At 40.3% G+C, this 19,441-nt stretch overlaps 1 protein-coding gene across 1 annotated transcript; it reads right to left on the bottom strand.

The window, feature by feature from the left end:
• Positions 1–618: 618 nt before the first annotated feature.
• PLA2G10 (phospholipase A2 group X) lies at positions 619–9,879 on the bottom strand. Its single transcript, XM_064725538.1, has 4 exons — positions 9,685–9,879; positions 5,119–5,281; positions 3,595–3,701; positions 619–1,212 (listed from the first exon to the last, which is right to left on the bottom strand). The coding sequence occupies exons 1-4, from the start codon at positions 9,731–9,733 to the stop codon at positions 1,052–1,054; spliced, it is 480 nt and encodes a 159-aa protein (XP_064581608.1). The 5' UTR covers positions 9,734–9,879; the 3' UTR covers positions 619–1,051.
• Positions 9,880–19,441: the final 9,562 nt, after the last annotated feature.

Raw genomic sequence — 19,441 nt, 5'->3', positions numbered from 1 at the left:
TTTTGTTTGGGTTTTGATTTTATTTGTTTCTTTTAATATTGAAGTACATGTCATTAGCTTTGACTTGTGCAAACCTGTTCTTTAGCCCTGCATCTTTGAGTAAGTTGAGGTGGGTGAAAGCAGACATAAAACATTCCTGGATCTATAACTCTTCAAATCAGCAGGTACAAACCAGTGTATTATTCATCAGTTCAGGGTACTGATTTCTCTTCCCAGAGGGTTAAAATGATCTGTGAAGTGACCCTAGCTAAAACCAGCTTTACTCCCTGATGAGGCGTGTATACTTCTGAGCTTCATAAACTCTTGCTGTGCAGGATCAAACACTTGTGTGAAAGCCCCTTGGTCCCAACAACTTCTGCATTTTTTTCATGTTTCTGTTTTGGTGATGGTTTGCATTTGCTTTTTTAAATCTGGCTCTAAAGTTCTAAGGGTAGAATTCCTCCCTGTGCTTGCAGGAAATTCAGGGTGTACATAGAGTAAGGAGTCTGAGCCTTATCAAATAATCAGCTGTTTAAAAAACTCATTTTAAAAAGTAATTGCTAGAAAAAACCCAATTATATGATTCTTCAATGCAGGTAGCATTACTCCAGGTGAATGAAATTCAACACTTCAATTAGTCTTTGTATCAAGTGTTTAATGTAGATGAGAGGGCTCTTTGTGCTGACACTGTCACTTCATGAACTTTTTCCAGTCAGTTCAAAGTTAACAAATGCTAAGATTTGTTAGTGTAGTGGAGAAGTTTGATTTGTATCTTATAGCCAGTGGAGGGGGGATAAAAAGTTCATAGTGAATGATATTATCAATCTGAAAAATCTGTGAATCTGAATTAAACAAAAATTAACATTGTCAGTTACTCCTTAAGCTGATAAACTCAGATTTCTATTTAGTCAATAATAAGTGCATGGGAGAAAGTAAATAACAGGAAAAATGTTTACTTTGCCCATTTTGAGGTGGAGAGGCTGAGATGGAATGAAGGAGTATCAAGAAAGGGGAAAATCATTTCCTGTCATTACTGTGGCCAAAAAAAAAGTCATTTTAGATTTAAATATATTCAAGAGTCATGTATCTGATACCTGCACAAAGGCTGAATCTCACCACACAAAAAGTCTGGCCACAAAAGGTATTTTCTGTGGTAGGGAGCTTTAGAAAAACATTTGGCAGCTTCACGGTCACATTCACATGCCATTTTTTGACATTTGTCTTCTAGTGAGTCTGAAAGAAAACACAGTGAGTTTGATATTAGTCTGAAGAAATTAAAAATCCCCAATGGAATACCAAGAATTGCTCCCTCATGTTCCATATTTGCTGTACAAATGCCTTACATTTCAAGTGCAATAGGAACTGAGAAGCTGTGCATCAGTCACCAATCACTGATCTTGGCAGGTGAAAATACAACAGCCAGATAAAGTCTAAATACTCTTCTTAGAGTTTTTTAATAAAGGAACTCTGATAATTGATCTCTCTTTAGAAGGTGGTATGGGATCCTCCCTGCCTTTCCTCTTGCTCTAGTGAAACTTGATTTTGGGAAGATATTCCATTCACATACCCTTTATAATCTACTCTAAGACATAGCATTAAAAATAATACATGGGATATATGCATGGCATGCAGAGGTGTTCCATGTCCAGCCTAAGCTGCCCACCTTTTTTATTAAGGGGTTCAGTAAGAAGTTAGGAAAACTGTGTTTGTGTGATTAATCCATGTCTTGCCATGTTTGTTTTATAATTGTAGTGTTGTAACTTAACAGATTTCTTGGCATGAGTGTTTCTTCTTGGCATGAACATTTTCTTCTACAGCAATGTATTTTGGGTTCCGTGTGCCAGCCCAGAAGTGTGTGGTTTTTTTCTCTCTCTAACTGTCTGTAAACTGAAGAATCCTTGATTACATTTTGTCTGAGTGTTTACCATTTTAAAAGCTTAGCCAAATCACTGCTTGAGATTTGTCCAGGAGCAGAACAAGTGTTCAGTTTTGTGAATGAACTCAAATTCTGCCATGAAAGAGAAGTATTCTTAATGTAAATGTGTTTATGCTGCAGCTAGCTACTCAGTAGCACAGGTAGCATGAACAACATGATAGGATAAAAAATGAAAACATGTTAACTGAGAACTATTTCTTCTTCTGTTCTTCTCCTGGTATTGCTCCAGAGTTTGGTTTCCTGACACATTGCCTGATATCTTGGCCAGTATTTTGAATATTGTCAGGAGCAAAATCTTTACAGCCCAATAAGGGTGGACTATGATGTGATTAATTAGGGTAAGAGATGTTTCATCCATCTGGGGCAGGGGAAGATTTGAGCAAGTAGAGATTCTGAATGAGGCAGACACTTGGGCAAAGTAAAGATTGAATATGAAGGAGGAAAGGAAGTAATGTCCAAACTTTCATTTGTTTTCAGGTCAGGCAAATTCTAAATTGATTATGAAATGAGAGGGTTTTATGTTCTCTGTTAATGGCCAACTGTTGCCTTTAAACCATGGTAGTCAGAAACTCAGACTTGGTTTAAACAAGTTTATGTAAGGGGTTTTGCATTTCTGTAGTGCAAATAATAACCAATTTTTAAGCTCATTTGCATTCTAAGTAGAAGCATAAAATTATATGTAAAGTAACTGACTGAGCATCTGATTTTTAAAACAAAACAAGCAACGAAAATCCCAAACAGTGCACAAACAAAAAACCAATATAAAAATGTAGCAAGAAAAAACCCTGTAAATATTGGGGGCTTCTACAGTTTCAATGAGTCTTTGAGTATATTGGAAAGCATTTGCTAAAACTTTGGGAGTTATGAACAAATAATGCAAAAGAAAAGCTGCTTTTTCCTGTTAATCATTTCTTGGGATTTTTCTTTCTTTGTGATTTCTTTGTCCTTCCCTTACCTCAGCATGGCAAGTATATTTTGGAACAATCCAACAAAATTTATCAGGATGTGGTTGGCAATCTGCTGCAATTTGTACACTTGTTTTATGTAGATATTTTCAAATTAGTATTTGTTAATTTAACTTCCAGAAATAAACATACTCATCAAATATTTTATTACCTCATTGTTTGAAACTGTAACCTGTAATTATCAATTCATTCATAAATTGCAGCCATCAGTGCAACTGATCAGGGATAAATATGCCAAAGCCATGTCCTTTATAAACTTACAAATAGTGGGGAATGTTTTCTGCTGAGAAGGGAAAACATCCTTTTTAAACTGTTACAATTTTCCTATCTCCTGTTTGTAGTTGCTCTCCAGCTGGAGCCTTGCAGGGAGTAGCATGACATGGGTTCCTCAGCAAATGTAAATGCTGAGTAAAAGGATGGTTGTGGTTGTGTTTTCTGAAAAGGTAATAGATGCTTCTAGCTCTCAGTTTTGTTTGCTTATGTCAGTCAGAGGGAGGATTAAGAAAAAGAAACTGCATTCAGTTGATTGGTTTAGCTGTGCTTTCTGGAGGCACAGTGTATCCTGGCAAAAAAAGTTACAAAAGGAAGGATGGTAAACTAAGAGTTTTACAGTTAATTAAGAAAATACCTTTCTAAAGAGATAATTAGTAGAATTAAGAAACAACCAACCAAACAAATAACCCAACACCAAAAAACTCCCAAGTGCTCGCTCACCACACACAGCAGAATTGTCTTTGCATTCCCAGTGGTAACTTTCAGTCTTGGGCTGGCACCCTGCTTGTTCTGCCCTCCCATAGCAGCAGTCGTGGTGAAAGCAGCACCTGAGAGAACAGAGATGGTGATCTATGGTCACACAGGCTGGTGGGGGTACTAAGCTGTGGAATAATAAAACACTCAGCATCACTGAGTGTCCAAGCACTTCCTGCTCAGGAACCAAACCAGGGTCATGGTTTAAGAGATCACCTGGAAAAAATTACTACTTTTTCATGTAATAAGTGATGAGAAAAATGTCTGGTATACATTGAGCTAATTGAATCCTCAGAGCATTCTCAGTTACATGTGAGAATGCTTTTCTCCTAGCCCCCTTCCACAAAATGAACTGTTAGCTCATAATCATCAGAAAATGTGGAAGGTTGCTCAAAATTGTTTCAAAATTGTTCTTGTCATAATTGGCAAAGAATTTTTAGGCTTTTTATTGACATTGTGAAACTGAACAGTACAGGTAAGAATTAATGGCATTTAATGCTTAAAAAAGGCATTAAAATATGCTGGTGTGGTGTCTCTGCTGTGGAATCATTGCGAGCCCAGAAAAGCAAGGAGAGGACCTGTAATGATGCAGCTTTTTGCTGCAAATTAATGACATCCTTTCTTTTTGACTTGCTGGAAGAACTGGGTGTATCCACAAAGTATTCATTCATTCATTCATTCACTCACTCACTCATTCACTTTCCTCCTCCTGACAGACAAAAACCATCAGATCGTAGTAGGTAGATGGTGTTTAGGTTGCCTGAGGAACTTGTGTCTGCAAAAGGAAAAGTTAATGCTCTCACTTTGCAATTACTGTTTTTCCTGTGCTTATTAAGTAATTACTTGGTCATTCCCCACAAATCATTGTGTAAAGATCCTGTGGTACATAACAGCTGAACAACACAGCTCAGTAAATCCATTTCCTGCATAGAAATTTTTTTTAAAACCCCAAACCACACAACAACAAAATCGTCTTCTTGTCATTTAATGTTCAATTATAAGTTACATTGATGATAGTCAGTATGCTGTGATTTAGTACTAAATGGAAAGGTTTGGGTTTTAGAATTATTTTTCAGCAGGTTGAATTTTGCATAATTCTTCTGTATTATTTTGAATACTAATAACATGGAAGATGTAAAATCAAAAGGTTTTTTTATTGCCTTTGTTTTTTAGTTTTTACTTTAGATAACTTCAATGTTTGAACTTTAAAGCTTCTCCAACAAGACTTCAGTTATTTAACTCTTTGCTGAAACACAACAGCAAAGAAACTCAGTTGTACTGTGAATCCTGTACTAATGCAATGAGAATTTGAATTAAAGGCAAGATTGTGTAGATCTACAGCAACACAATTTGAATGCCTCAAAATTTCTTAGCAATCTGAGCTGTGTTTAAACTTCATTCCCTCTGTCAGATAGGGGTCATTTATATTTTAGTCCTTTCATTTGTCATCTGCACTGGGCACTGAGTCATTGAGATGAGCAGTTGTCTCACCAGTCCACTCTGTCCATGGGCCAGCCCTTTCCCCCCAGGCCGCAGTAGCAGCCGTAGCGCAGGTAGGCGAAGGGCGAGCGCCCCGTGCTGCAGCGGATGGCTCCGGCCAGCTCCAGGATCCCCCTTCGGCTTCTCACACGGCCTTCAACAGCGCCCTTAGAAACTGCAAGAAAAGCAAATATGAAATTGGGATTGTTAGGGTTTTTTAAAGAGTTGATAATAAATGATAGTACTTGAAAATAATCCAGTTTGGTTTTTGACGCTTTGGGGCCGTGCTGCATGAGCCCGTCCATAGTGAGCAGAATACTGAGCCCTGAGAAGAGCTGCAGTGCTTACATGGAGGCAGTGAACCATGGCACACCAGTCATTTCCAGTCTTCCAGCTGCTGAGGGCCAGCATGTGTTCTGTGGCCCAGGCCCACCCAGTTGCTAAGATTAGCTGCTCCAGTGTTTTCTCTTTTACATAATGTGCAGCTTTGCCCATATTATTTTGTAGAATGTAGTGCTTTACACTGGAAGGAAAAGGTCCTTTATGATAGGGTTTTGGTTTTCCTCATTTTTAGACAAAGCAGCCAAATAACTGGTGGGGATGGTGTGGTGGATGTAAGGCAGGGAAATAGATGGGTGCTTGGAGGTTTTTCCAGGGAAATGAGAAAGGTGGGGTTTGGTTATTTTCCTGTTTACTTTTGTTTGGGGTTGTTGTTGTTGTTGAAGTGATTCTCACTGTTATTTCTCCAGAACAAAATTTACTTTAGGAACTCTATTTTAACCATCCCCTATCAGTACTAAAGCAAGAGATCTCAAGCAGCAAAAAACTGTTGAGACTCTGGGTGACATTTTTAGGGGTTCATGTCATGCTGAGAGATTGAATTAACACACCAAAGACCCCAATGGTGATGGGGAGCCTCTCCTTGCAGTGCAGGCTCCAAGCTATTTACAGCAAATTTTAAGAAGCTGAATGGCTACAAAACAAATTCATTTTAGAAGGCTTCTTATTAGAGTTTCTTATTAATTAAACTAATTACATATTTTGGTATGGGGAGAACAGTTTATAAACCTAAACTGCAGTACTAGTTACAGATTCCAAAAGGCATTAAGATTTAATAATTGATAATACCTGTGATGGAGACAGACAGCAGAAAAAAAATAAACTTCATTGTTGAAGGCTTTGATGGTTACTTTCCTGCAAAATATCTATATGATTATGCAGTTTTTATATAATCTGCATAAGCACATAATCTATTATAATAGCATAATAGAGTAACCTTTTGTAATAGATTATATCATAATAGATTATATGATTAGCTATAATCAGTTAATGGAAAATCTGACAGAAAAAATACTGGTCCCTGCACACTTGAGTAACTTGAAATGTGTGGGATGCTGGTGACCTCTGGCACCTGTAATTTCATGAAACAGTGGAATTTAAACACCTCATGAAATCACCTCAGTAAGAAATACAATTGGTTTGTGTGTGAGAATGGTAAAAAACCACTTTAGGAAGAATCTGAGGTAACATCACTTTCCTGACTGGTGAGCACTCCCAGATCTTGTCTCTCCTGCTTTCTGGGCATGTGATCTAGGGGCAGAAGTGTTGAAACAAGGGTGTTTAAACTTGCACATGCAGCTTTGGCCATTGATTAAAAGCAATCATATCCTGAGGAATTAAGAAAAGCTTCCTTGCTATGTAGTTGATTACAGTTTCATTTCGAAACTGCTGAGTTGGCGCTGAACTTCCTTGCTGAGACAGTGCCCAGGATCTGCTGTGCCTGGCTCCTGTTCCTGAACATCACCTGTATGTTTAGTGGGAAGTTTTGGTTCTGGATAGCAGAAGCATCCATTTGGTTATAAACAGGTTTGTTTTATGATAGCATTGAGAGTGTTATCTTCACTGTCAGTACAAGTTCAGTAAATTCTGAGCTGAAAACCCTGCAGTAAGGTCACAGCATTACAAGTGACAATTGGTTATGCTCTTCAGTGTCAGTAATGGTTACTCTTGTAGACAGCCAGTAATGTCTGGAGGAACCATGGTTAATGGCAGAGCTGTGTTTGTTCTGTGTGACCTTGGGGATTCTGAAAAAAGTGAAGAATTTTTGTGCCTCAGTTCCTGTTAACTGGGGAAGGATGGTGTAGGAGAGATACAAGTCATTAAGAAGAAAATAAGAATTTCCAAATCCTATTCCTGGTTTCATCAAAGAATTGTTTGCTAACTTGGGACAATTCCCAGTCCCTTGATTTAAATGCATGACAAGTAGAAGGGATTTAAGAAGTGGAACTCTCTGACCTGAGGAGCTCAAGTATAATATGCCATGTGTCTTAAAGCAAAGGACATAAACTTTTTGTCCTTGTAATATATTTGTGTTACAGCATCTGGACATCCAGTTGTAAACCAGCATGGCACAGATACTCTGAATGTGATACTCTGTTTCAACAGCTTTATGAGCTGAGTTAATAAAAGCAATGAAATACCATCTGAGAATGCACAAAGTTATGGAAACAATCAGAGTATCAGTATGTTGATGATGATGATAGTATATATGCTGTTTTGTGGATTTAAAAAGAATTCTTAAGGCATTCTTTCAAAGACTGAGGGTACAGAAACATTTTTTATGGTAAATATGTGTAAAATTTCCTTTAGGGATATCTCTATGCAGTCATAGTGCTCCAGTAGTTCTGAACTTGAAACTTGGGAATAAGCAGACTTTCTGATGCATTTTCAAAATCTTGCAAAAAATAACTGTATGCCTTATAGAAACCTTAGTTTTTGCTTATCTTTTTACCTCTTGTTTCATAAGCCATCAGGAATGGCCTTTTTTCACCTCATTTTATTGCCCACACAACTTAGATGCTATCTCCACAAACTCTGGTCACATGTAAATTTTCTGAAAGGTTAAATTTGCCTGTTTTGATACTTTGGACCAGTTGGGAAACAGGTAAATTGCATTTCCCGTGCTGCTCACTGCCCACGGAGTGGGTGACTGAGGTGCCTGACTCAGAACTGTCGGAGCGCAGCCAGGCTCTGTAATGGGCACTCCAGGCTGGCAGAAACACTGATTTCATTGCTTTCCTTTATGTTCTTCTGGGGTTTGTCCCATGCAAAGGATGGAGTCTGGAGGATGATCAAAATGCAGAAGGAATCAAAGGGGCAATCTGAGGTCAGGAAGTAGAATTGGGGCAGGGAGCTTGGTGGGCCCTAAGTTGGCCCCATTATGCAAGCACCTTACCTTATGGGCTTTAATCACAGGGCTGCCTGCCCCAGACCCTGCTCCGTTCTGTGCCCAGAATTTGTGCTAGGAATTAATTGAGGCTCTTTTCTTTAGGATCCTGCTACTTGCAAGATTTGGTGTGGTGAGTTTGCAAATTATGTAGGAATGTATAAAAAAAACTGCAAGAGAATCTTTTACTTAAGGCAGCTGATTGCTATTCTGGAAGATAGGATTTTATCCTTACAGCTGTCACAAAGGTTCAGCATGAGGTTAATTTAATCACTTTAAAACAATGCCTATTGATGTTTACAAATAGTAGGCTCCCAACCTGAATATCCTGGGGTTGGAGTACCAAGCTACCACAGCACTCAGTGAGAACCAGGCTTTGATTTGTTGCAGTTCCACGTAATTTTATGTAGTTGTAAGTTAAATTGGGTTCTACCATGACACCATGGGAACCTAAAATTAGAGGATGCTTTTTTGTGTCAGCCCACATACCTATCTGAAAAAGAGGGACGATAATATAGTTTCAGAGAAATTAGTACAATCAGATAGTGTACTGATGAATACCTCAGAAAACCTATGAGGAAATGGACTGTGAATTGTTACAACCAGTCTTTAACACTGATTAATAAATAGGATGTAGGAGACAAAAAAATAATTAAATATTTGCAAAGTGACTAATTGGCTGTGTGAAGGTGTGAGGCAGGGGTCCTTTAATTATATTCTCACATCACAACTCATTCATGAAGACTGATTCATTGTTCAGAATAACCCAGTTAGGGTTTTGTAGGCGATCTCAGTCCTAGCAATTCCTGCTTCTGAACTGCTTAGTAACTCAAGTGCTGCGTGCTCCGTGTCAGCTCACTCCAATACCCAGAGAAGAGCAGGGGCAAAGCTACTGACTTTATAGAAATATTGTTCCCGCACGTGCAAGCTGCAATCTGATTTGAAACACGGAACTTCGTTAGCGGAGTTGAACATTACCGATGAACTTTACAGAAGTCATGTGCGCCCCTCCAGCCCCGCTGCCGTGTGCAGGCGCGGTCTGAGCATCGGCCGGGCTGTCGGGGCCGCTCCAGCCGCCGCTGGCAGCGGCAAACCGGGGGTTCCTTTGAGCGAGTCCCACCCCGCTGTGCCCGAGCGCTGGCCCCCTGTCACAGGGACTGCTCTCCCTGGAACACAGGCACCTCCCGGGAGTGTTTGACCTAACACTCCTTTGTGTACCCCTCTTCCCACCCGCCATCCCCATCCGGGCGCGTCCGGCCAAGGGACCGCATCCAGCAGAGCCCGCGGCCGCTGTCCTGGCGGGCAGGACCGTGTGGGTGCCGAGCCCCGGCCCGGGGCCCGGTTCTACTCACCGGCCGCGGGCAGCAGCAGCAGCAGCAGGAGCGGGGGCAGCGGCGCCATGGGCAGCGACGGGCGGGGGCGCGGGTCCCGGCAGCGGCGCTGTGCTCGGCGGCGCCGTGTGTAGGTGTGAGCCGCGGCCCGGCGGGCCGGCTATAAAAGGCGGCTTTCTGCCCCGAGCCGGGTCCCCCCGAGCCCGGGTCCGGGCTGTGCTGTCCATCTGGCCAGAAGGGAGGAGCTGCCGCTGGAGGAGCCGGCGGGAGCTGGGAGCTGTCACTCGGGCAGCGGAGCGCGGTGCAGGCACAGGGGTCACACCCCGCAGGTCTCCGATCGGGGCCGCCTCTCCGCTCCTCCGCACCTTCCTGCTCTGGCAGCTGAATTTTCTCTTTGAATTACAGCAGTTCCTTGGTAATTTCATCCAGATCTAGAAGAGGAAAGCAGGAACTGTGTTGTAAGTTAGTCCAGTGGTTAATTATAACCAGTGCTGAAGACGTGCTCTATCTGGAGTCTGCATCAGCCAGACTTCATCTACTGATTGCTCCTTTCCTTGGATGACTAAAGGACAACCAACTCCTAAACCGGTTGCGGGTATTTGTAGCTTGATAAAAACTTTTTAATTGTACCGTGAACAAAATAAACTCTCAAAGTGAGTAAGTTTTTTATACATTGTATATTTGCATATTTTTCCATTCCCTTTCCAACTCTTGTGTTACTTTGTAAAACATACAACTAGGTGTCTTATTACAATCAGTTTCATTGCTTCTCTCAACACACAGACAATACCACTTGCTTTTATGTGATTTTTTTTCTGTGTTCATACTTTCCAACTATTTCTTCAGACCTTTTATTATTACACTGAAACCAGTGCATTTCCTGTCAGTTGTTCAAGCAATCAGGAGCCCTGAAATTTAGAGTATTGATTTTGTGTGCATGTGTTTTGTCTTGTGGTGCTCATACTTTTTCTTTTTTTATTGGCATTATTATATTCCAGGATATTACCCCCATAGGATCCCATTGAGGCCTACACTGCTAGGATATGGAAAGAGAAATAAAACTAGTTTTATTTATGGAACTTACAAAGAATTTTTTATTAGTCATGTCATCTTACTATTGGAGAGAAGCTGGTAGTTTGGTGGGGGGGTTTTGTGAATGGTATTTTCATCAAAGAAATAAGATAATTTTTTCATGCATGTACTGAGGAATAATTCTATTTTTGCATTAAAATGCTCTGATTTCTGTGTTATAACATTCATCTTTATTCAGGAGAGGTAGAAAATCACGTGATATGATTCCAAGAAACAAAAAGCATGCACAGACAGATCAGACTTGTTTTTGTTATGCTCTCATTAATCCAAGCTCTCTGAAATGTTTGTGTTGGCACTGAAGTGAGGGTAGCATGGGATAAATGTGGAACATTGATTGGAGGCAGGATGTTGATATGCCATTCAACACCTGGTGGGCCTTTGTGCAACCCCTGCAGAACACCAGGCAAGGTGTGGCAGCTCAGCCAGGACTGTGCATGGCACTTTGCAAGGCAGAGGGTGCCTGTGGGAACCCCACACAGCAGAAATAAGCAGGATTCCCATGCAGGGTTCTCTGCTGGTGTTCTGCAGAGAGGGGAAGGTTGCTGGAGGCTTCCCTGATGCCTGCAGATCTGTACCAAGCAGCCACAGGTGCTGTGTGCTGGGACAGTGCTGCCAGCCCGTCCCTCTCCTTCCATCCCTGTGCCTGCTCTGGCCAGCGTGGGGAGCACAACTGCCACTGTGGGCCCCAACACAGCTGGAGTGGGACACGAGTGAAGTGGCTTGTGTGGCAACCAGAGAGGTGCTCATGACCCTTATAAGTGCTGCTAGAAAACCCATCTATTGGGGATTTTTTTTTTACATTTTTTAAGGATTTCGTTGCTATTGCCATCAACTGGGTCAGGACAATTTTGCTATTACTCATGGAGTCACATCGCTAATTACAGTTACCCTGGTCTGGCACTGTCACTTACACCTCATTTGTTTACCCACTCTTCCGGTCAATAAGTCACACCTATTAGAGCACTTCAGTGGTGTCCAAGAGCTGCCTCATGAAACTTCCACTTGAACACTGTCCCATCCAGCATACCATTGCATATGACAATGAAAACAGTATCCAAGGGAGCAAGATGAATTACATTTCATCTTGTTCTTCAGGACGCTGACTGATGCAATGGGTTAGTGCAGCTGATATGTTTTTCTCTGAAGAAAGGAAAGTAGCCTTAGAACCACTGAAAAATCAAATGAGACTGAAATGCTCAAACTACACAGAAAGTACATAAAGATATGTAGAAACTGAAACTGTATATAGTGATGAAGTAAGGAATGCAAGTCATGAGTTCTGATTCCTATGAGTATAGTAAAAGTTCAAAGGAGAACACCCAGTGAAATTGGTGAGAGAGGAGGAAATCTGATAGAAGGAAATACTTTTATTGAGGCAGAGCTAGATTGTCCAGTTAATTGCCAGGCATATGGCTTAGAAAACATACCAGTAACAGACGGGAAGTTCCTATGGATTACAATGATTGAGTCATATTTTTTAAATTAGATTTTGTTCCCTTTAAATTTCTTAATTTAAAAACTTATGTAGCAGTGTAGACCTGTCATATTTCTTTTTTGCAGTGTTTCTTCTATTTGAAGAACTTGGAAACTGGCCTAAGTCCTATGTGACAAATGGCATTTTCTCTCTTACTGATGAATTCTTTCTGTCTGTCAACTGGAGCTGTGCAGAGGCGGGGAGAAGTGTTTGCTTTTCAAATACACTTTCTCAAAAAAGGCTGCATGAGCCTTTTGATTGTTTAATTGTTTTTAATCTGAGAAATAGATTAATATAACTGAGACACAAGGCTCTACTGAGGAACATTCTCACAGTATAACACTCTTATAGGGAAACTTGTTAAATGAGTTCTAAAAGTCTCATTTCTCAGGGTGCAGGAAAATGTACATGCAGGAAAATGACAGAGTATAATAACCCAAAAGGTTAAAATGTTCATGAAAAGTGCTACAATGGTCTAAAATATAGTTAATGTAAGTGCAAGTTATCCACTACCCTGTGATCAGGTGAAGGTAGTGATCTTAAGAGAAGTGTAACAGTAGATTTACTGCTGACTTAACAGCTGAAAAGCTGTATTTTTGTATTAATAATAGTTCCATTAATTTTTTTTATTTAGTAACAGCAGCTATTTTTCCTGAGAAATGAAATAGCATGGCACCTACCTTGGTCAAATTTATAAATATTCTGCATTTAGCTGGTTGTGAACCAATGTAAAGTTGCTGCTGATGAGTACAGAAATACTAGGGTCTGTAGGTGTCAAAGCAAAGTCCTAAAGAATGCCTAGAGCATTTTTTAGCATATAGCACATAGCAATGTGGCATTTAAGCCATCAGGCATACCTGCTGCCTCACTGAATCAATGAAATAATAAAGCATGTTTTTTTCCCATTTTCAGAGATGAGAATGGAGACAGGATGATTTGCTTAAGGTGCTTTATGATGGCTGTAGCAGAGCTGGAAAACAGGAATTTGATGTTTTGCATCCCAGTCCCAGATTAGGTTCTTCTGTGGCACTGTCTCCTGGAGGAAAATAAGGAAAGAAGCACATGCCTTACTGTGAGGGGATCAGAATAATTAGAACTGAAGAGTTGCTTCCCAGCAGTTAAGTCAAATGACTGTGTTTACTTGTTGCTATACTTGGCAAATGTCTCTGAGTTATCCCACATCTTCTTAAACATTGGATTGGGACACAGGTTTGCCTGGAATATGTCCTTTCCAAGTGTATGTTCCTTCAGATACTGAATGTCCCTGTAGTACACAACTTCTTTATCATTGTTGTCTCCATAGAAAACCCAAACCAAACAGCCTTAATTATCTGAGTGCTTGGAAACATTCAATGCCTTTGTTCCCATTTTTGGAGGTTTGGCTGGGTTTCCTCACCTTCATGTCCTTCCATCTTCTCTTTAATTCCTTTTCACAACCAATGCTTCCTGTTTACCAATGTTTTCTTCAGCTCATGTTGTTAGAGATGTTGTCCTAAAGCATACAAGAGTTATAAAGCCAAGTTTGGAGAGACAAGCTCCATGTGGAAGATTAGAAAACATTCTGCTAAGCCATTTTATAGTATTTTGCACTGTACATGTAGTATCTCAAATTCAGTTCTAGCATACACAACAAAATCCAACTTTAAGACTCTACCAGCCTATAGCATAACTTGTAATGTCTCTGGTAACAGTAAGTCTCTGAGTAGCACATTATGTCCCAAGAGAATTCTGGGGATCATGTCTGTAGTGTTGTCCTTTCCTACCCTTTGGCAGCAGTGTCACTCTGTCCATGCTGCAAAAACACCATGCAGTGTGTCACTGCCCATAACAGTCAGCTGTGTGCTGGAAAGGCTGTTATTACAGAATGTTCTTGAAACTGCTATCATGTCTGCAGAGGAGCTGAATTACTCCTACAGTTTTCTTCTCTCTTCCTCCTAGTTTTGTTTTTCTCCTGATCCCCATTCTCCCCTCTGCTCCTTTAGTACAAGAGCTGCTAGCACAGAGTCCATTCCATCCATCCAACCACCCAGGCAAGCAGTGAGATTGCAAACACATCTTCAGAGCATCATGTATTTACCAATGCAGTTCTGTCCATTTTTATGGCATGGAAATACATTGCCTGTCTTTGAGCAAAGGCACACACTGGGGATGCTGGGGAAAGACTCTATAAATAACTTGCAGCTTGCTTAGCTCTTAGGTTCTGACAGTCATCTCTAAGCCAAGTTCTACATTCAGCATTTGCATCCAAAAAAAGACTCATGGCCTGCTTCTTGTGGAACCCAGGGCTACTTCTTATTTTTATATCTTGAGAAAAAGACTTGGCAATGCAATGTGTGCATGTTTCTAAAACAAAATTTGAAGTCTCCAGCAGATCTCTGGAAGGATATTTGACTTGCTTTCTTTATATAGGTTACATCAACTTGGATTCTTGAAATGGCTGATGTAATGACCAGGATGATGGGACAGAGTGACCTCTCAGCACATTTGTAGGTGATACCAAATTGGGGGGAGTGGCTGATACACTGCAAGGCAGGGCTGCTACTCAGATAGACCTAGTCAGACTGGAAAAATGAGCTCTTGGGGACCTCATAAAGTTCAGCAAAGGCAAAGACAAAGCCCTGCAGCTGGGTTGGCATAACCCCCCAAGTGGGACAGGCTGACTGCAAAGAGAACAGCTGTGTAGAAAAAGAGCTGAGGGTTGTGGTGGACAAGCTGAATGTGAGTCAGCTGTGTGCTCTTGGTGCTAATGTGCCCAGCTGCCAGCTGGGCTGAGTACCACTGGTAGGTTTGGAGGGAACTGATTCTTCCCCTCCATCTGACACTGGTGACACCACATCTGGAGCTCTGTGTCTCATTTTAAGAAAGCCACACTAAAGCAAGACTACCAAACTGCTCAGGCAGCTGCAGATCATGACATACAAGAAGATGAGAGAGCTGGATTTGCCCAGGGTTAAAGAAGATGGTGAGTGGAGATCATCGAGCTGTGAAGCACTTTGTAATGGAAGGGTGTAGAAGAGATGCAGCCACATTTTTCCCAAAGGTGCTCAAGAAGCAATGAGCACAACCTACAGAAATTCAATATGGGAAACAATTTATTTTTTTAAGTATCAAATACTAAAGCAATTTGCCCTGAAAGGCTATGGCAACTCCATCTTTTGAGATACACATAACTCATCTGAATTGACTAAAAGCAACCTGCTTTAATGGGACCTGCCATGAGGAGAAAGTTGGACTACAAAACTTGCAGCAGTCCCTTGTCACCTACACAATTCTGATATTGTGATGTGAGAGAGATACCTTCAAATTAGCAGTTCCACCCTGCCAGGGAAGGAGACTCCAATATCACTTCCTTTTGCCTAAAGGTTTTATGAAACCATGGCCTGTAGGCAGGGAAGGCAGTAGGCATGTTCTGCAATAACAGATTAATTGATACTAATTTTTTCCATATATCACCAAGTAAAAGATGCAAATGCACTGGAGAAATCATCTGTGCTGAATTCAAAGAGACTCAAGATTTTGCCTGCGTTTATTATCTAGACAGCTTTGTCACAAACAGAAGCAGTGCCCTTTTCATATTTTCCTACCATTTTAACTCACTGTTATGAAATCCCTTTTCTATGCCATTGTCCTTGTTGACCATTTCTGAATTTTCTTCCAGTTCTATTTTTACTGAGGCTGGGGGGAGGCTGCAGAATTGAACATGGATTTATAAAGACTGCAGACTATATTTCATTTAAGAGAGAAGAAAAAGGAATTCACAGTTCTGTGTAACTTTTACATGTCTACTGGCTTTTTCATTGTCTCTAAATGTTTTAAACTGCTTGAAAATAAAATTAAGATATCCTGTTTATTTGTCCATGTCTTAGTTGTTTTGTTCTTCACCCTGTTAACAGTGAACACCCTATTGGTCTGGTCTGCTTGTCTTGCAGCTTTCTTTCAGTGCAGTTTTATGGCAACTGAACCCATCAAGACAAAATCCCTAAATAATATGTCCATCAAAGGAATGTAGCCCTTGATTGTTCCAGGCTAATCTGCACAAGAGCCCTCTGTCTTTAAACACCATCCAGACTGCTTTGGGAACTGGGAAGTTACTGAATTTATTGTTGAGGGTCAAAAAATCCCTGGAAATACTGAGGGGTAGGGAACATGGGGATTAGCTAGAGAATTTAGGAGTAGGAAAAAATGTGAGTATAGGAAAACCTGTATCTTAAGACATGTAAGATCAAAAAAGTGCTGGATAGTGCTGAAGAACTGAATATGTGTCACTTGTCAAGTAGGTTCTGAATCTCTCATCTCCAGGTCTCTGTGGGATGGAGCCCAACTTTTATTCTTTGCTTTTGCAGAGTGATTGGGATGAGGGGTAATTGAAGCAGAGAACTGTCAGTACTAACATAATGATTTGCTATATCTGAATAAACCAGATACTTCAAATCAGCCACAAGATGCAAGAGTCATTTGCTGAGAGCAGGCACAGAGTGCCAGTGCACAACAGGAAGGCTAATGCTCAATAAAATGTTGTTTAGGCACCAGGAGGTGCTTGATTTTCAGTGAGAAGTGGAGACTCAGTATTACATTGGAAGGCAACAAATGCCATGGGTACTATACAATATAAACAAATTAGAACTATTTATATAACCTATAATTATAAAGAGTTAAGCTTATGCTTCTTATGAGTATCAATTACTGCCTTAAGAATACATTTTCCTAATGTATTTCATTTTAAAAGATCAGTTATGGACAAAAGAAGACATATTCAGGACACTTATGAGCAAAAGACTTGTAGGTTCATTGCCACAAGGAGCTAAGGAAACAGTGGAGAGTGAAGGAAGCTGCTGAATTGAAATCCCAGTACCTGGTACATGGTATTTAACTCTTACAGAGTTCAATCAGTCTTCAAAGACAAATAGAACTGTTGCATAATTTCCATAGTACAGACTGAAAACTAGCACACCATTGGCAGTCTTTGACTTGGTCATTCTTTTTGATTGTATTTTAATACAAGGAGGATGATCAGCTGGTGACTGAGCACCAGAACAGATTGCCCAGAGTGACTGTAGAATTTCCCTCACTGGAGATATTCCAGAGCCAGCTGGATGCAATCCTGTGCCATGGGCTCCAGGGTGACCCTTGAGCAGGGGAGTTGGACTGGATGGCCCACTGCAGCCCCCTCCAACCCTACCCATTCTGTGATTCCCTGACCTGATCCAAATACATAAACTGCTTCCTTGGTTTAATATAAAACAAGTTCCTCATGGTGATACTATATTTACAGAATTTCATCATGAGCCATCTAGAAAAACTCTTATCTACAGATCCTGTGACTAATAAAGTTCATACCAACCGAAACAAGTAGAGCTGCATTCTTTCAAATAACAAGTATGAAGACTATTGTTCCTACATATAAAGGAGAAAAGGTTTTAATTGCATATGAAATGCCATTATAAAATGAAGACACCAAATGCCATGAAATGGCAATATACCAAATACAAAATGCCTCCTTGCATTTACTGTACAGAATGAGGGAGTTTGCTGTACTGTGTGTACCAGGCCTTGCTAACTGGCATCAGGATGTGCAAGGCAGAAAGAAAAAAGGGAGTGAGGAACCAGTCCCAGGAAAGCTTTAAAATTAGTTTTTTTATCTTCAGGTGTTAGAGGTGTGAATCTTATTAAACAGATTTAAATTCTTCTATAGTACTTATCCTGCAATACATATACGTAGCATCCAATCAAGGGTGATCTCAAACCAGCAGTCAAAAAGTGGCTGTTGGTTTTACAAAGTAAAGAAGTTCACTCCTCTGACTCCTTCTTTGGTAGCTTTCTAGTTTCAAGTCTAGGTTATAGCCTTCACTGATTAGCCTTTTAAATAAACAGACATTTTCCTAAATTGCCATATTGCAGTCTTCACAAAAGTCTTTCAGATGGTAGGTACTAAATACATTTTTGCCTTTTTAGGGTGTAAACCAGCACATTTTAATTGTGTCTCAGTTACTTAACCAAAAGTATCTTCATCTAAATTATGCCGAATGATAAAAATTTTGTCTAGCTTCTTTTTGTGGCTATGATACCTCAAAAATAGGAGTAATATGGTACATACAAAATTTTATGCTGACCATATTCAGATTACCTTTTAAAATAAACAGCTTATGCATACTTGACACTTTCACTTCACAGAGCAAAACAGTTCTGTGTACATGGAGTATTCAGAATTTTGTGTGTTTGCACATAGGATTTGCATACTGAAATGTAATGATGATTTGATGCTGCTGTAAGGCTCACAACCATCTAATTTCCTAATTCTGTTTGCAATTCTTTAATGCCACATTAATGTTTTAAAGTTCCTCTAGTTATCTCCCCTCTCAGCAAGAAGAAAAGATAAACCCTTATTAGTTTATGCACCATGTAATCCCTAGGAAGGATTTGCCTGGGACAGATAATCTTCACTTATGTTGAAGTCTTATTTAGAATGGAGGGTCAACTTAATTATATAAGCAAGCCTGATTTTTATTCTGTAAAATATTAGATGGAATTTTTGTTTAGATTGGTTCCTTCTGACAGCCACCAAAAAAATACCTGTGTATGTTTTTGCAAAAATCCCAACAGCCAATACTGCACATCACTCTTCCAAATGCAGGGACATTCACAGATACTTGTGTGCAGAGATGCTGCTGAACATCCCTTTTCTTACCACCAGCTGGGTTTTTTCATTTACTTATTTTTGTTGAAGCAACACACAGTTTGTCTATGGATGTGTGCAAACATGTTTTGCATATTTGGACAATAAAGTCGAATTCAAATGTAGAGCAATGTAAAGTAGTAAACCCTCTGTAATGACTTCATTCCTGTTCCTAGGGGAGGGAATGCATGTTAAGATCGAAATAATGCAAGCACTAAAAGATCACTTCTTTCATGTATGGAGAGAAACATTTTCTACCATAGCACATATACTGCACCCCCCTCCCTCTGCATAGTTAGCTGATTACTGCCCAACTGGAAGGACTGGAAGTACGAGGGTCCTTTTATGATCATTATGACAGCAAGTTGAAGGAAGAGGAGGAGCTGCAGCAGTCCTAATTTTACTTGAAACACTGGACTTAGAAACCTATGTGAGTTTCTAAGCATCACAATCCCTTGGAGAAGGGTTGGCCTCGAAACAAGTGTCACTGCTTACTGCTGTGCTGCTGCTTTCAAGTTTTTGGTCTTTGAATTTTGTTT

The sequence above is a fragment of the Zonotrichia leucophrys genome, chromosome 14 (genome assembly GCF_028769735.1).
Source record: "Zonotrichia leucophrys gambelii isolate GWCS_2022_RI chromosome 14, RI_Zleu_2.0, whole genome shotgun sequence".
Classification (NCBI taxonomy): Eukaryota; Metazoa; Chordata; class Aves; order Passeriformes; family Passerellidae; genus Zonotrichia; species Zonotrichia leucophrys.
This window is presented reverse-complemented; position numbering and strand designations above follow the sequence as displayed.

Excerpts from the sequence above, each read along its gene's own strand:
- PLA2G10 (XM_064725538.1), bottom strand. The coding sequence starts at position 9,733 with ATGGCGCCGCTGCCCCCGCTCCTGCTGCTGCTGCTGCTGCCCGCGGCC. Across the intron at positions 5,282-9,684 it reads GCTGCTGCTGCCCGCGGCCG|TTTCTAAGGGCGCTGTTGAA; the intron begins GTGAGTAGAACC and ends CTTTTCTTGCAG. Across the intron at positions 3,702-5,118 it reads CCCATGGACAGAGTGGACTG|GTGCTGCTTTCACCACGACT; the intron begins GTGAGACAACTG and ends CTGTTCTCTCAG.